The 16,975-nt window shown below is 39.9% G+C and overlaps 2 protein-coding genes across 7 annotated transcripts in view; one reads left to right on the top strand and one right to left on the bottom strand.

Annotated features, from left to right (window-relative positions):
• The window catches only part of WDR76 (WD repeat domain 76), a 64,644-nt gene extending 54,929 nt beyond the window's left edge, over positions 1-9,715 (top strand). For 2 of the 3 annotated variants that reach the window (XM_004751273.3, XM_013055497.2), the window contains 3 exons: positions 1,682-1,834; positions 3,453-3,506; positions 7,737-9,715. In XM_004751273.3, coding sequence (XP_004751330.3) covers positions 1,682-1,834; positions 3,453-3,506; positions 7,737-7,992 — 463 coding nt within the window. In that variant the 3' untranslated portion in view covers positions 7,993-9,715. The remainder of the gene's footprint in view (positions 1-1,681; positions 1,835-3,452; positions 3,507-7,736) is intronic. The other variant, XM_045067945.1, reaches the window with a different exon arrangement.
• Positions 9,716-11,851: 2,136 nt separating this feature from the next.
• FRMD5 (FERM domain containing 5) overlaps positions 11,852-16,975 on the bottom strand; it is a 312,608-nt gene continuing 307,484 nt past the window's right edge. For 2 of the 4 annotated variants that reach the window (XM_045067946.1, XM_004751276.3), the window contains one exon: positions 14,396-15,664. In XM_045067946.1, coding sequence (XP_044923881.1) covers positions 15,087-15,664 — 578 coding nt within the window. In that variant the 3' untranslated portion in view covers positions 14,396-15,086. Of the gene's footprint in view, positions 15,665-16,975 lie in introns of all 4 variants that reach the window. The other 2 variants (XM_045067947.1, XM_013055502.2) reach the window with 2 other exon arrangements.

The following is a 16,975-nucleotide window of genomic DNA, read 5'->3' on the forward strand; positions in this document are numbered from 1 at the left end:
CAAAAAGATTTTTTTTAAGAAAGGTATTGTTAAGAGAAACTTGTTAAAAAAACATTAGAAGAGGAAAGAGTAAAAGTTAAAAAAAATTAGAATAAACAAAAAATAAAATTAAAAATAATTTAACTCTGCAAGACTAAAGAATCATGGGGAAAAAGCCATGAATTCCGTGCTTTGCTTTCCTCTTCTCTGGAATTCCACTGTTCTCATTGATCAGTGAGCTTGGTCTTGGCTGGATGTTCTTGCTGATCTTCTGAGGGAGGGGCCTGTTGTGATTCTCAAGTGTCTTTGCCTGAGGTAGAATTGCTCTGCCTTGTCAGGGGCCGGGCTAAGTAATCTGCCTGGGTTTTCTCTTGGGAGCTTTTGGTCTCTGAACACTTTCTGTAGAGCTTTGGAGGACAGGAATGAAAATGGCGGCCTCCCAATCTCCGGCCCTGAGGAGCTGAGATCCCGGGGCCCCACTCCTCAGTGAGCCCTTGGAGAAAAGCGCTCAATCGCTCCCATCTCCCTGGTCTCTGGCTGCTCTTTGAGCACACCCAGCCTGTTATCAAGCGTTTCTGTCTCTGGCATACAGCCCCATTGGAGTCTCTAAACCCAGCAGATCCCTGCTGCTCTTCCAGGAGGGTCTCCCCAGATCTGCCACTTGTGGGTTCCCTGCTCAAAGAGCAGTGGTCTGACTGTGTCAGAGATCACAGTTTAAGGTAACCCTGAGTTGAGAGCTCACTCCTCTGCTCCATCTCTGTAGCTGGTTTTCCCCCTCTGATACCTGCGAGCTCTGCAACACTCAGGCACCCCTGATCCTTCTGTGACCCCATGGGACCTGAGACCACACTATCCCTGCAAGGGCTCCATCCCCGCTTAGCCTCTGGAGCGATGTCCCTCAGTAGAACAGACTCTAAAAGTTCTGATTTTGTGCTCCATTGTTCCACTGCTTGCTGGGAGCCGGCCCCTCCCACCGTGGCCTATCTTCCCATTGCTTCGGATTCACTTCTCCACAGGTCCTGCCTTTCAGAAAGTAGTTGATTTTTCTGTTTCTAGAATTGCTGTTCTTCTTCTCTTCAATCTTCTGTTGGATTTGTAGGTGTTTGGAATGGTTTGATAACTATCCAGCTGATCTCCTGTTACCTGATGTTGTCTTAGCCTGCTACTCCTCCGCTATCTTGACTCCTCCCCCACTTTTTTTTTCTTAAAGATTATTTATTTATTTGAAATAAAGAGAACATGAGCAGAGGGGTGGGGCAGAGAGAAGGAGAAGCAGACTCTCCATTAAACAGGGAGCCCAGTGTGTGGCTTGATCCCAGGAACCCCAAGATCATGACCTGACGCTTAACTGACTGAGCCACCCCAGCGCCCACATATGCATTTACTTCTAGCGTTTGGAGAAGAAAACTTGTTAAAAAAAAAAGAAGTTATATGTGACCTCTAACTTGGTCTGTGTTTATTTTTTTCTCAGAGAGATTGGAAAACTAACTAGAATCTTCTCTATATATCCACTGGCTTCATATATATTCTGTAGTTATGGCATTTTTCTAATATTTTATTTTTTATCTATACAGTGTTTGTAAAATTATTCCAGATCAGAATGTTCCTCAGTGTATTGAGTATTTGAGTGTCTGTGTTCAGTGCTGTTTGAGAGCTCACTACATGTACTGTGCAACACTGAGAATTATTCCTCCCCTTACAGGGATATTCATATTTATGATACAAGGTACCTGAATCCCAGGAAAAGCCAGCCTTTGATTTCCTTAACTGAACACACGAAGAGCATCGCTTCTGCCTATTTTTCACCTCTTACTGGTAACAGAGTAGTGACCACATGTGCTGATTGTAAGCTGAGGTAAATTGGGGAGATAGAAATGCATTGTTAAGGAATCTAAAGAGTCTGTAGCTATGTGTAAACCAGTAGATTTGTTTACTACTGCTCCCTATTAAATTGCTAGTATTGTTTTGTAGCCATTTCTATTTTGCTGGCCAAATCAATAACCTGTATTTCATGGGTTTTCAGCAGTTTAGGGATCTGGAAATTTCCTTGCGTTTGGCAGGGAAGGTCTACAGGGAGTAGATGTCAGGTTTCCCTTTCAGCACTGAGTGATCCCAGAAGTCTCAGGAAAACCAGGCTTGTGATAGTTGGAAGAAGGATAATTTTAGCATCTGGACAGACTCTTAGGTTGGGGCTAGTGGCGCCTACCCTTCACATGAAGTTCTGAGTGGAAACTGCAGAGTCCCAGGCCAGGGGCAGGCAGAAAAGATAGCAATAATTTAACTTTTGTATAAACCACTGGATATAGTTTTTATGGTTTCAGCTTTGGTGCCTTTCTGTAGCTACTTCCTAAAAATGGCTTTAAAAATGTGATCTAAACCAACTGAACCAAAAATAGAAAATAATGACTATAAAAAATGTGGAGAATGTTAATACAACTACAGAGGAAATGATTTTGTTCTCTTCTTTAATTCCTCGTTTTGCTTAGCATTGTAAGGATTTGTCATTTTATAATTTTACCTTAATTAATTCTGGAATCCATTCATTATTCATTCAACAGGTATCTGTTGGATGTGTACTGTGTACTCCAAGCTCTAGAAAGGCACCTAATTTCTGTTTAGACTTTTCTGTTGGGAAGAGCCTTGTCCTTACTTTGTGACAGGTCTCCAGTTTCTAGTAAAGTCTGTGAGCATTACCAGGTGGGTGTATTGAGATTTAGTCACCAAGCAGTGGCAGTCCAGTGTCTCCTTTTTACCCATACAGTTCTTTGTATCAGAAGCTACTTGTTTTAACCATTCCTGTTCATTTGTACTGCAGAGTTTATATTAGCTGTTAGTGATTTAGCTTTCTAGTAATCTTATTAGGCAATAAGCCGTAGGTGCCAAGAAACTACATTGGAATAGCTAGGTGCAAGAACAGGGAGGTGATGTGATGTGGTTAGTTTCTTTCTGTTAGGGTACCAGGTATAGGCTCCTGGACTCTTCGAGCTACCCTACAAGAGATTCCCATGGTTACTGGTCAGTCGTAGTCTTACCAGCCTTTGGAAGTGACACTGTTAGTCCCTCAAATAATGAGTCTCATGGGGAAATTGCTCTTGATATGTGCAGAAATTTTTAGGTTATTTGTACGTTTTCAGACCACATCCCTTTATAGATGGTCTGTAATTATTGTGAATCTCAATATAGGATCCAGAGTATTACTTTATAATGTGAATTTTAAATTTGGTGTAATAGTGTTTAAATAAATTATTTCTTCACCGAACTATAAAGCTCTGAATTTTATAATATTTTTTGTAATTTTTGTTAAATATATTAGCTGAAGTTTATTAAAGCCTGATCTTGTATATTTTAAAATAGCAATCTTATTTCGTGTCATGAACCAGTGAAGAACTTGGTAAATACACTGATTTTCTTTCAGAAAATTTTTAAGAAACAGTAAAAAGTGTGTTACGTTGTTCTTGATCTTTGTTTTGCAGAATCTTTGACAGCAGCTGTATATCCTCTGAGATTCCTTTGCTCACTACCATCAGGTAGGTTTCCATATATGTTAGACATCTGATTGTCAAAACGATATAGTAGGTCTGAATTTTTGTAATACGTATTTTTAGTGTCCCAGGTTGCTAGTTCCTATCCAGAAGGGTTCTTGCTTCCAGGTTCTCTCCGTTTTCAAAGGGTTCAATCTCTTTTAGTCCATAGCTATTCTTTGCAGCTGGGTGGTTATTTTTGGTTAAGGTGAATGACTTTATTCCACTTGAATTACTTATGTTCTCTTATTAAGGAAAATCATAACCTCTTACCAGCTGTGAGGCCATCTAAAGCTCTTCTGTTTGTACCTGTTTGTTGTGGACTTAAAGGGTTTCCCTACCTTCCCACTTAAACTTTCTCTAGTTACCTTCTTTTTGCATCTGCTACTTTTAATGTGTGTATTTTATATCCAACTTCAGTGCCATCTTCTGGACATCCCTCTTTATCAGTATTTGTGAAGTTGGGACCAGAGTGTGCCATATATGTTGTTATACCATGCATTTTAAAGTCTGTGGAGGCTACATTTAAGTGTGCTTGTTTCCTTTTTTTACAAATTTTCCCATCTTCATTTCCTTTTTCAAACTTCATGCCCATTAAACATTGATTCTTCTCTCTCCCTTCCATACCTTCGCAGCCATCTTTCTACTTTACATTTCTGTGATTTTAACTACTTTAAACACTTGATGTGAGTGGAATCATGGTATTTGTCATTCTGTGACTAGCTTATTTCACTCAACATTGTGTCCTCAGTGTTCCCTTATGTTCTAGCATGTGACCTCCTCCCTTTTTAAGGCTGCATAATACTCATTGTATGTATATACCACAGTTTGTTTATCCATTCATCTGTCGATGGACAGTGGGTTTGTTTCTACGTCTTGGCTATTGTAAATGATGCTGCAGTGAAAATGGATGTGCAAATATTTCTTCAAGATCTTGCTTTGAATTCTTTTGGATATATACCCAGGAAGAGGAATTTTTTTAATTTTTTGAGGAACCTCCATATTGTTTTTCTGTAGGGGCTGCACCGTTTACATTCCTACCAGCAGTGCACCAGAGTTCTAATTTCTCTTTCTGTTAATCATTCTACTCTTTTATTGTGATTATCTAAATGGTTGTGAGGTAATATCTCATTGTGGTTTTGATTTGCATTCTTGTTGAACATTTTTTTCATATGTTTTTTGGCCATTTCTGTATCTTTGTCAAATTGTCTCTTCAAGTCTTGTCCACTTTTGAATTGGGTCATTTTTGTTTTGAGTTGTGGGGAGTTCCTTATATATTATGCATATTAACCCCTTATCAAATAAATGATTTGCAGAGATTTTCCACTGTTTGGGGGGTTGTCTTTCACTCTGTTGATTGTTTGCTTTGGTGCACAGAGGTTTTTTTTGAGTTTAATATATAGTCCTGTTACTTCTTTTTCTTATCCAGTTGATTATCAAGTGACTGTTCAGAATGTCCTCCTTATCAAATGCTTGTTGGTGTAGTTGTGATTCCTCACATGCAGGATCTGGCTATCTGTGTAGTTGTGAACACCTGGAATTTAGGTTAGTGTCTCTTGTCCTTCCAGTTTTCCAATGGTATGTTGGATAGAGATGGCAAGAGTGGGCATCTTTGCCTTTTTCCTGCTCTTTGAGGATAAGTTTTCAGTCTTTAACCTTTAAGTACGATGTTAGCTGCGGGCTTTTCACAGATAGTTTTTATTATGTTGAGATAATTTCCTTCTGTTCCTAGTTCATTGAATGTTTTTTATCGTGAAAGGGTATTGATTTTGGGGCACCTGGGTGGTTCAGTGGGTTAAGCCTCTGCCTTCAGCTTAGGTCATGATCTCAGGGTCCTGGGATCGAGCCCCGCATTGGGCTCTCTGCTCAGCAGGGGGCCTGCTTCCCCCTTCTCTCTGCCTGCCTCTCTGCCTACTTGTGATATCTCTCTGTGACAAATAAATAAAATCTTAAAAAAAAAAAAAGAAAGGGTATTGATTTTGTCAGATGATTTTTCTGCATCTGTTGAAATGATCATGTTTTCATCCTTTATTCTCTTAATTTGTTATATTCTATCAAATGAGTTTTGCGTGTTGAATCATCCTTGTATTCTAGGTATAGCTCCAACTTGGTCATGGTGTATAATCCTTGCTATTGAGTTCATTTTGTTAGTATTTTGTTGAGAATTTTTGCATCAATATTCATTAAGGATGTTAGTCTGTCATTTTATTTTATTTAATTATTTATTTTAGATATTTTATTTGTTAATTTGACAGAGAGCACAAGTAGGCAGAGCAGCAGGCAGAGGGAGAGGGAGAAGTAGACTCTCCGTTGAACAGGGAACCCGACGAGGGGCTCGATCTTGGGACCCTGGGATCATGACCTGAGCCAAAATCAAGAGTTGGATGCTTAACTGAGCCACGCAGGCATCTCTGGGTTAATTCTTTAAATGTTGGGTAGAATTCTCCCGGGAAGCCATCTGATCCTGGGGTTTTCTTTGTTGGGAAGTTTTTGATTGTTGTTTTAATCTCCTTAGTTATAGGACTATTTAGATTTTCTGTTTCCTCATGGTTCAGTCTTGGTAAGTTGTATGTTTTTGAGAATTTATCTATTTCTCCTGGGTTAACCAATCTCTTGGCATATAATTATTCATACTGTTCTCATATAATCCTTTTCGGTTTTTGTGACATAGTTGTAATGTCCTCTCTTTCTCATTTCAGCTACTTGCATTTTCTTTCTTGTCAGTTCTATTGATCTGCTCAAAAAACCAACTCTGTTTTTCTATTGTTTTTCTGTTCCCCTTTTTCATTTATCTCTGCTCTAATCTTTATTATTTCCTTCCTTCTGCTAACTTTGGGCTTAGTCTGTTCTTTTTCTAGTTCTTGGAGGTATAATGTGTTCATTTTGAGATTTAAAAATTTTTTCAAAATTTTAAAAAAGATTTTATTTATTTGACAGAGAGAGAGGGAGAGAGAAAGTACACAATTAGGCAGAGCTAGAGGGAAAAGCAGGCTACCTGCTGAGCAGAGATCCTGATGGGGTCTCCATCCCAGGATTCTGGGATCATGACCCGAGCTGAAGGCAGACGCTTAACTGACTGAGCCACCCACATGCCTTCCCCATTTTTAAAAAAATTGTATTTTAGGGGCGCCTGGGTGGCTCAGTGGGTTAAGCCTCTGCCTTCGGTTCAGGTCGTGGTCCCAGGGTCCTGGGATTGAGCCCCACATCGGGCTCTCTGCTCAGCAGGGAGCCTGCTTCCTCTGTCCGTCAAATAAATAAATAAAATATTTTTTAAAAAATTGTATTTTAGAGAGTGAGTGCAAGTGGGGAGAGGGGCAGAAGGGGAGGGAGAAGGAGAGAAGTAGACTCCGCACTGAAGGCAGAGCCTGACATGGGATTTGATCTCACCACCCTGAGATCATGACCTGAGCAGAAATCGAGTCAGACACTTAACTGACTGGCCACACAGGCACCCTGAGATCTTTTCTTTTTTAGTGCTGTGAATTTCCCTTACTGTTGCTTTCATAGTATTCCATAAATTTTGGTGTGTTGTGTTTCATTCTTCATTTGTTAGATGTTTCCTAATTTCCCTTGTGATTTCTTGAGCCTCAAATGTATTTTTTACTTTAAGTTGCATGGGGTGGGGCACCTAGGTGGCACAGTCTTTCAAGTGTCTGCCTTCAGCTCAGGTCATGATCCCAGGGTCCTGAGATTGAGTCCCACATTGGGCTCTCTGCTCAGCGGGGAGTTTGCTTCTCCCTTTCTCTTTGCGCCTCTATCCACTTACGCTCTTTCTCAAATAAATAAATAAATAAAAGTTGTATGGAATATAAAATGATTTCAGGGTTTGGTTATCAGGGGAATACAAATATGGGATTATAGATCCTATTAAAATGGTAGTAACATAGATTATATATTTTTTACTTCTAGGGCTTCTGTTTTGTATGTGTAAAAAAAGGGAGGGCATGGAGACCATTGAGCTAAGAAATAGTGAACAAAAAAGGTGCTATTTTAATACACAGTGACCATCCACTGAGTACAACCACTAAGCAGGGGAGATTCAGAAGTACAGAAGACATCATCTCTGTCCTGATTTCATTTTTATATGAAATTAGGCTGATGGTAACTCAGTAACTTAATGAAAAGAAACTTGGCAGAGAATACCAGCATTTAGGAGTAATGCCATGTTTACTTTCTGCCCATTGCTGCTTTGAGTCATTTAACACAATCCTTTAAAAAAATTGTGTTTTTCACTAGGCACAACACTATCACTGGGCGATGGCTGACCAGGTTTCAGGCTGTGTGGGACCCTAAACAAGAAGACTGTGTCATCGTTGGCAGCATGGCTCATCCACGACGTGTGGAAATCTTCCATGAGTCAGGACAGCAGGTGCATTCTTTTTTTGGTGGAGAAAGTCTGGTCTCTGTGTGTTCCATCAACACTATGCACCCAACTCGGTATATTTTGGCTGGAGGTAATTCCAGTGGAAAGGTACATGTTTTTATGAATTAAGAAAGTTGCTGAGTGTTTGGTTTAGCAACATCAAAATTGGTTCAAATTAATCAGTATCTAAGGAGCCTAGTAATTCATGTGGCTTGGCCTTTTAAAAAATATGTTCTACTTAGTTAATATAAAATTGCTTTATTAATAAGAACTGTGACATACTTACATGTTTAGTAAGGGACAGTTACATACTTACATGTTTAGTAAGGGAAAAGCCTTTTAAGTCATTTCTGTAGATTAGGAAAGGAATTTGAGGGGAGGCTATGATGCCTTCAGCACTTTTAATCAGGCAGTATGTTGAGAAATTCTGGCATTATAAATTACAAAGCTTTGAATGATCAGTATTAAAAGTTCTTGTGGTTTCATGATAAGTTTTGATTCTGTAGTGATATTTGGATTTGTGGTTTATTTCGTAGTTTGGAGTGAATATTTCTAGACTCACACTGGAAGGGATCCTGAAAGGTCATCTAACTTAGTGATTATGAAACTTATTTTTTAATCGAGAATTCTTTTTTTCCTCCTGCCTTTAAATTAAATTTTATGTGAAATCCCAAGTTACTTGTTGAGAAGCCTTGGTTCACTTGGGCAGGGCCCTGTCTTTGTGTGCTGACCCTTTTACCTCCTTTAGATGGCTCCTGAAGCACGGCCAAGGAATCGTAGGGCTGCTAGGACAGGGTTTGGATATGCCTGACCTTGTAATCCAGTGTGAGATTGCCTTCAGACCAGTGTTTTCCAGACTGGCTTGTAGCTATTCACATGAAATCCATGTAGCCATGACCAGTCTTTAAAAAAAAGGAAAAAGAACGAAATAGTAAAGAATAATAAATGTAATGGATAAGTGTTGTTTTGTGAAATTTAGTTATATGTGCTTACATATATGTAACTGTATATGAATATGCATATTCCGATGTGAAACATGTATTTATTACTGTGGTACTACTGTGGGTCATGGTGAAAAAAGTGAAAACTCCTGCCTTAGAAAGTCCCAGAGATCTTCATCTGTCCTTGCCTTTAAACTCTCCAGAGGAGATTCATTAGCCTTATTAAGTGAATACCTTCATTCCTAATTCATATTGGGGGGAAATGTTATGATAAAATGCCATAAACTTTTTTCAGAAGTTAGTGCTATGTGAATGCGTTTGTTGGAAGGGTAGCTGCTTAGCTCAGTGACTAACATTTCTGTGTGATAGCACCTATCTGAATTTTTTAATTGCTCTTCTTTGCCAAACTACTACTGAAAGACTATTGTAAATAGTTTTTGGCAATATATTTGAATTCTAAGAGAAAATATCTTTTCAAATTATATATCACAGAAATAAAATGACATGTATAGTTTCCTTCTCTGTAATTAGAGGTTAAGTCTAATTTTGAGGCCTAGTCTATTAAGTAGGTTGTGAGTGTTTATAAGTAATAAGAGTTCTCTATTTTCTTGACGATAGGAATAAAGGAATTGGTACGTGAAATGGAAAATTAATTTATGAAATGGAAAGTAAAGCTAAGTGAGGTTGACTTATATTAAACTTCCCTGGAGATAGTAAATGAAGCCTCTAGGCTTCCTTTCCCTTTTTTATACCACTTCATTTGTTTCCAGAGTGGCAACTTCTGTGAGAATTGCTTTTTTTTTTTTTTTACGATATTGAAAAATACTCGCGTCAAAATTAGTACCATCATTTAAGCTTTGAATTCTTGGTGGTAATTGCCTGGTTTCTGCAATAAATGTTAGCAAATTCTTGATGTTTCTCACTTTCGTGGTTTTTTTTTTCCCATTTCAGCTTCATAAACTCTGCTGTTTATATTTAATTCCACTTAATAGAGTTCTGTCTTCTTGAGGCAATGCAGGAAGGTAGGAGAGTGGGGGGACTTGTTTCTCAGTGACAAGCTGTATAATGGAGAAATTGTTTAAATCTAGAAAGCACATAAAAGAAAATTGTCTCCCTTAGGACATCTTTAAACTATAATCTGTTGTGAAAGGTACTTCTCCCAGAGACTTGCTTAAAGCTGTGTGGCTACTGTAATTGCTTGTATATTTCGATTGCTCTCTCTTTTTGGGATAAGCTTTTTTTTTAGGTTGTGCTTTATGATATCCTTTAAGCATGTAAGTTCTCTATTCCCCTTGAGTCATTTTCTTTGAGATGCCCAGCCTTTCTTTATGTGACTTTAAGGAGGAAGGAGATGATTCTCATCATATGTGGACAGGTAGGTGACACTATAGATGATCAGGAATTGATAAAATCTGAGTTGATTCAGTCCTATTTTGGTATTCAGGTCTTTGAATTTCCTTTCCACAGAGATGACTTTGAAAAGGCAGTTCTCCAGGAAAGCAGGGAGCTTGAGGGCTGTGATTAGAGATTTAAATCTTTTCATTTAGTTACAGTACATGGGAAGTGGGAAGAGCAGGCACATGTGCCTTCTGTATCAAACTCAAGAGGAAGGAATATATGCCCTCTAACTCCAGATTCCAAAAACCTAAGTGTGCTATTTGTTAGGCTGTCTCTTCTCAATTTGTACTTCTTTTGGTTTTTCCTTTGTGGTATTGTGCTGAAGGCCAGTAAGGAGTTTTAGTTCCAGGACAGCATAGATCCATATTTGGGTTCATTTGGCTATAGATGTTTTTGGATTTTCAAATGAAAAGGTGAAATTTGTGAGGAAGATAACAGTCAGGAGTAAAACATTTTAAGGTATCTCTTCCTAAAATGGAAGTTGTAAGAGGAAACGTTTTAAAAGTATCTTTTGCCTGTTTGATTCTACTCCATCAGCAACTTGTAAGGGTAGAGGAAGAGGGTATGGGTATGTAGAGGAAAGGAAACCTGTTCATGAACTAAAACCAGCAATGTAATCATGTGCGGAGGGGCTTAGTTATGGTTGAGGAACCCTAAGCAGAGGGAGTGGATGGTGGAGCCCTAAAAGGGTATATACATAGGGGAATCTTCATTAGGAATCCAGAGAAGGGTAGCTGCTTTAAAGCTTTGGATCATGGGCAGTCACTCACATCCAGTGGTTCTTTGGCTTTTCTCTCTGCAGATGACTTTAAGCAAAGACTTTTGTCATAAAAAAAAAAAAACAAAAAAACAAAAAACCAACAACAAAAAAAACCACTCCACTAAGACAGGATCCTACATATCATTTTATAGGTGATAGGAACTTCTGAAAATTTGGAGGTGTGTAATATAACCTGATTGGTGCTTTAGGAAGATAATCTGGTAGCAGAATGGAGCATTGAAGGGCAGGTAGAAATGAAAACAGAGATAATAAACTAGCACAGTAGAACCTAGTTTCACCTTTCATCCTCAGGGAATTTAGAAGACCATTACCAATTCCATAGCCTGAGTGATGGTTACATAATCAGGTGAGGTATAGGAATGTAGTTTGTAAGTTGTAATTATGAGGTTACTATAGTGGTGACACCATTCTGTTCCTTTCACAGGAAGTGTTTTTTGTTCTCCCTCTTAGTTCATTCAGGCTTGAGTAAAACACTGGTCTAGAAGCTAGACCATCTAGGTCTCTTTTTAATTTTAATTGTATTTTTAAGATTTTAAAAAAAATTAAAAAAAATTTTTAAACTAATCTCTTTACCCACTGTAGGGCTCAGGCTCACAGCCTTGAGATCAAGAGTCTTTACCTGCTGAGCCAGCCAGGTAACCTGTACCATCTAGGTTCTACTTTTGGGTTCAAGACTGACTATGTAGCCTTGGGAAAATTACTCCTTGATTTTCCTCAGGAGAAAAATGAGATCCAATTCATCTGCAAAATCATTCCATTATTACAGCTTCCAAGTTCTTAATCGTATTTATTTGGGGAGAGGGACAAGGATAAAGATGGATATAAGCCAAAATGACTCTTTTAAGTGATTCTAGTCATGAATTAGTAGTCAGCTTTAACAATACCCCTGGTATCGTTTTATCTACATGTTGGTAACTTTGAGGAAAAAGTGAGACAAGCTAGAAGTTAAAAAAAGAGTCCACTCTTCCATGATATTTAAATATTTATTTAAGTTTAAAAATAATTTTCATGGCACCAATGATTTTATGCTAACTACATACTGCATATGTAGAAAAAAGTACATTGCTTTGAAGGAAAAATGTAACTTAGAATTTTTGGCACACGAAAGGTTAACAACTATATTTTTTAATGAAACTAAGAAATTCACATTTGCAGGTAGTTTACCTTCTACTGCTTAAAGATGCAGTACACTATTCTTTAGTAAGAGTTTTATTTCCTCTGATGGATGAAGCTATGGAAACCATTGTTTTATTTTCTACAATGAGATCAAACTAATTTTGAGAGAAAATGGGAGACATAGTGGAACACAGTTAAACCAGGTTAAAAATGTGAACAATGTTTAATGATGGGGAGATACCAAAAAAAGACTAGTCATCAACAAAGGAGGTTTGTTATTCAAGCAGTATTTGAAAAGCAAATCGAAGGAAACTTTACTATCTGTATTTTCTGGGGTAAGCCGTGGAAAAAAATAACCCAAAAATTCTGTTCAGAGAGCAAAGTCCAGCTCTTAGAAGTGGTATGGACTATTATTTTGTTAGAACTCTAGACACAAGTAACATACCAGGAAATGGAATACTGCATCTTTCTTTAATGTGAGTATGAAAGGTCAGTGTCAAGGCTATCACTCACTGCATAGAAACACCATATTCTACAGACTGAGGTAGGAACACTACACTAAAAGATAATCTGCTATGTTGCATAAGACAGTAGATATCCAGGTTAAAACCAGCCCCCTTAACTCCTGACAGCCTTTTCATCTCTGAGTCTACTTTTCACTTTAGTACTGTGCTAAATAAAGCTTTTCCTGTGTAGATGACAAGTGGCAGTGGCTAGTTGGTTCTAAGTGATCCCTAATTTTTACTAGGATCTCCCTCAGTTTGTCTTGTCACTTGGTAAATAGATGTTTGTAATTCTGCCCAAATTGTTGCTGGTATGGAAATGATCAGACATTCTTCTTCCATTCTTAGATTCTGGTCGAGTTTTAGCATTTCAGCACTTGATCTTGCTCATCTTGGCATCAGATACCTCTTTGCTGGTTGGTTGTTCAAGCACCCTTTATACAAACATCCCCAGTTTTGCCACTGGGAAATGGTCCTGGATCTGTAGCAAGTCAGGAATGGGAGCAGAGCCGGCCCTCTTTCTGCTAACATACTGGTAAGGAGCAGTTTTACTGTCTAGATGGGGTTGGCAAATTATGGCCTGTGGTCCAAATTCAGCTCATTATCTATTTTTATAAATAAACTTTTATTGGAACATAGTCACACTCCTTTGTTTATGTATTACCTGTGGATGGCTGTTTTTGTGCTATGACGGCAGAGTTGAGTAGTTGCTACAGAGTATGGCCCACAAAACCAAACTAAAAAAATATTATCTGGCACTTTACAGAAGTAGTTTGCCAACCCCTAGTCTAGATGAAGGGGCATTTAAAATTACACAATCCACTCCCCACCCTGTGGCCCTTATTAATTCTACAGCTGTTATACTCTGTACATGGACATGATTCTGCTATTTCAGAGGACAAACTAGGGGAGAGCAAATCTACAAGTGACTCATTCTGTTCTGCATTTGGGGCTGCCCAACATCATAGGATGTTAGCAGCAGCTCCACTGTTGTGGGGTTCCCAGGTACATGTATACTGACCATCCTTAAATGAGTCCTCAGGCCCCAGATGACTTAGAAATCTCTCCCTGAGATGAAAACAAGATCTTGTGAGTTGTGAAGAGTTTGCAGAGCTTGGGTCTTGGACCCCACACTCACCCTTCCTGTGCTGTTCTTCTGCATGGCTTCCACAGCTTCCTTCAGCAAGGATGGCCAATGCTTTCCTACAATTTTTATTTTCCTGATGTGGAGGTTGACCCTAGGGGGCAGTATTTCTACAACTAAGTGTTGGTCTCTACCACATTCACCATTTTTCTTATGTAGGCAACGTTTTAGTATGCCTGTTCAAAGAGATTCTTTCCCTGGTCCCTTTCAAGGCTGTTTGTTGATCTTGGAATTCTATTTTCTGAAGCTTTCCATTCTCAGGATCAGTTTCTTTCTTGCATCGTTTAGTTCATCAGGCTCTATTTTCTTAATCCATAAAGTAAAAACAAAATATGAATTGATAAGAAAATAACATTTCTTGTTAAAATATAAATTGAAATAGTTTTTTTGCGGGGGGTTGTACAAAATAGGTACTGCTTTCTGAATCTCAACAGTTTCTCAAGTACCTTGGCTCTGGTTTCTGTTAAGTACACTCTGTCCAACATTTCTGATAGTCCTATCTCTGGCACCACTGAATTCAACTAACATCTGTGGAACACTATAAAAATCTTGAGGTTCTTCAGAAGAAAAATCACAGAAGTCTAATAAGTTCATTATACAAGACTCATGGTGATGCCCACTAGGATCTATTCTAAGGGGACAGACTTACCCCACCCCTGTTGCTGCTGCTGCTGTAGCGGTGGTCCCTTCAGATGCCCACTCTGCTCAGATTTGAAAAAAACAAAAGGAAAAGAAAATCCAACTCAGACCATCATAAGAAGCAACTTTCCATTTAATCATTCTACATGGATGTTTACTTTTTAAAAAATTTCTGTCTGGCCAGAAAACCTAGATAGTTCCCATTGTCCAGACCCCTTGCCTGCCCTGCTGAGGCTGCACTGATGAGTCTCCTGGAGCCCAGTAGGAAAGCTCCTGCAGAATACAGAAGACAGCAGCTCTCCAGTCTTCAACTAGTGTCCCATCTGCTAGGTGACACTACTGCAATAATCAGTAATAGTAAAATAAATTTTTATTTGATACTTTGAAAATAATACACATCTATGAAAAATCAAAATTCACAACCAAAAATTATCCTGCAAATTGGGAGGATGAGAAACAGAGTCGCTGAGCCTTTCTTGAAAGAACCTCTGAAGGAAATGAGTTTTCCCAGTTTGTTTAGACAGGGCATGAGCCTATCCTTTTTTTCTTCTGGGAAATGACCCTCCTAGGCTGTGGACTTTGAGTCATGAGAGGAGGACTTGGTACATGTGCCGATGGTTCCGCGATGGGTCCCATTGCTGGGAATGGGTAGCCGGGCTCCTTGGTCCACCTGGCTAGTTATTAGGAGGAGTCATGCCTTCTCAGGTGTCAATGAGCAGGCTCACCACTGAGCGGATTTTGCAGGCAAACCATCGCCTGAGGGGACAAAAGTATTGATAGTGGAATTGTTCAAATTCGGGGGTCTGGCGGATATCACGGAAAAAGGCAATGTCAAGGTCGGACTCGGTAAGGATGATCAGGAGGAGGAGCAAAACAAAGAGGAGTCCCATGGTCACAAGGAGCAAACGGAGCACACTTAAAACAAACTTATTCACCTGTTCCTCCTCTGGCCTGCCGTGCCCCTGACAGAGGGCCCTCAGCTCTCCCCCAAGGGCCTCCACCTCTGCAGCAGTTGGAGTGCTGGCCTCAGACTCCTTCTCCTCTTCGATGCTGCAGGTGGCCCCATTGATCTGTCGGGAAAGCAGCATCAGCTCCAGGCTGTGCTCGGCCACAGGTGTGGGCAGCACACTGTCTGCAGGGCTGTAGGCTTCGTCTGCAATCACAGCGACTCGCTCATTGCTGTCTGCCCGGCTGCTTCTCACGTGAGGCAGGAAGGTGTCCCCATGGGAGGAAGAACGCACTGGTGTGGAATGGGCACTGTCCCGTAGGGACTCCAGGCCTGGAAAGGCAAAAGTAATATGAGTAGGCTTTCTGGGTCCTAGTGTACACTTTGCTGTCTGGTGGAGGCAGGACCCATTCTGTTTTATATGGTTACCAAATTTTGCAGTGGCCACTGCACTGTTCTGATGTATCAGGAAGAGGATAAGAGAAGCAGACACCAAAGTGGCTGTGGTTGGAAGTTTCTTTTCTTTTTTTTCCTTTGTGCTTAGGGTTTTGGCAAGATTTGTTCAAGATTCTTTCTTTCTGGCTTTTGATGTCCTGGGCCTGGTTTTAGTCCCAATTGAAAGACACCTGAATCACAGACTCCCTAATTCAGAGCTGGGGCCCCAGTTCGGGGAGCTCAAGATTCCCTCTTGGGCCAAGGGCCTTGAGAGGCAGAAAGGGGGAGGAGAAGACTATTTTGCTTTACTGGGCCTCATCAGATACTGATTCTGGAACTGTGTTTCCTTCTAACATGCAGTTAGCATGCAGCTCCTTGAACTCGAGGTTATCTTTTGGTTTCCTGCTGATGGTCTCTTTAGCCTACCTCTTCTAGCTGTCCTGATTTTAGGGAATGTGAAAACCCTATCTGCTCTTTGGGAATAGCACTTGGCTAGCTAGCTTTTTTTTCACTTTACAATGAGCTGGGTCCACAACAGGCTGACAATTCCTCTATTACATATACCAGAGTACAGAGTGGTCTCTGAGAAGATCTTGTTGGGTAAGGGTGGAAATTTTCTTATATCCACCAGGAGAAAGGGTCCTCTATCCCCTAAAACTACCTATTATCTCTTTACTTTTTTAGATGGAACAGTCTCTCTTTCCAAGGCTCAATTTCTTGTTAGTGAAAAACAGGAGCTGGTTACTCTGTCAGCCAAACAGCAGCCATTAGGCTGGAGGATATGGGCCCAGAGTCACCAAGTATGGCCCACAATGCTTCCAGGGAAATGGCTTCTTGTTTCAGGTTCAATGTCTGCATTTTCCATTCGTGGTTACTCTGAGGTGCCAGAGTGGCTCTGGCTTTCTCTGCCTTTGTAGTCAATGGCAAGAGAAGCTAGTCCCCCTTCCATTGCTCTGCTGCAGACCGAACCAGATTCCCAGCTCTATAAAGGTTTGACCTAACTAGGGCTGATTAGGGAGTTTTTAAGTTCAGGGCTAACTTCAGAAGCCCAAGGGTCTCTGTTAAAAGGTGGCAGTCACCTTTCAGAAATAGTGTTTCATTTGGTTCTCTTGTGGTGTAGCCATATGTACCTGGGCAGCCTGCCTGCCTAGCCTGCTGGAACCCATTTTAGCATAGGTACAGTTAAGGATTCTCTCCAGGAACAAATCC

This window comes from Mustela putorius, unplaced genomic scaffold (assembly GCF_011764305.1).
Source record: "Mustela putorius furo isolate JIRA1106 unplaced genomic scaffold, ASM1176430v1.1 tig00003898_pilon_pilon_pilon, whole genome shotgun sequence".
In the NCBI taxonomy this organism is placed as follows: Eukaryota; Metazoa; Chordata; class Mammalia; order Carnivora; family Mustelidae; genus Mustela; species Mustela putorius.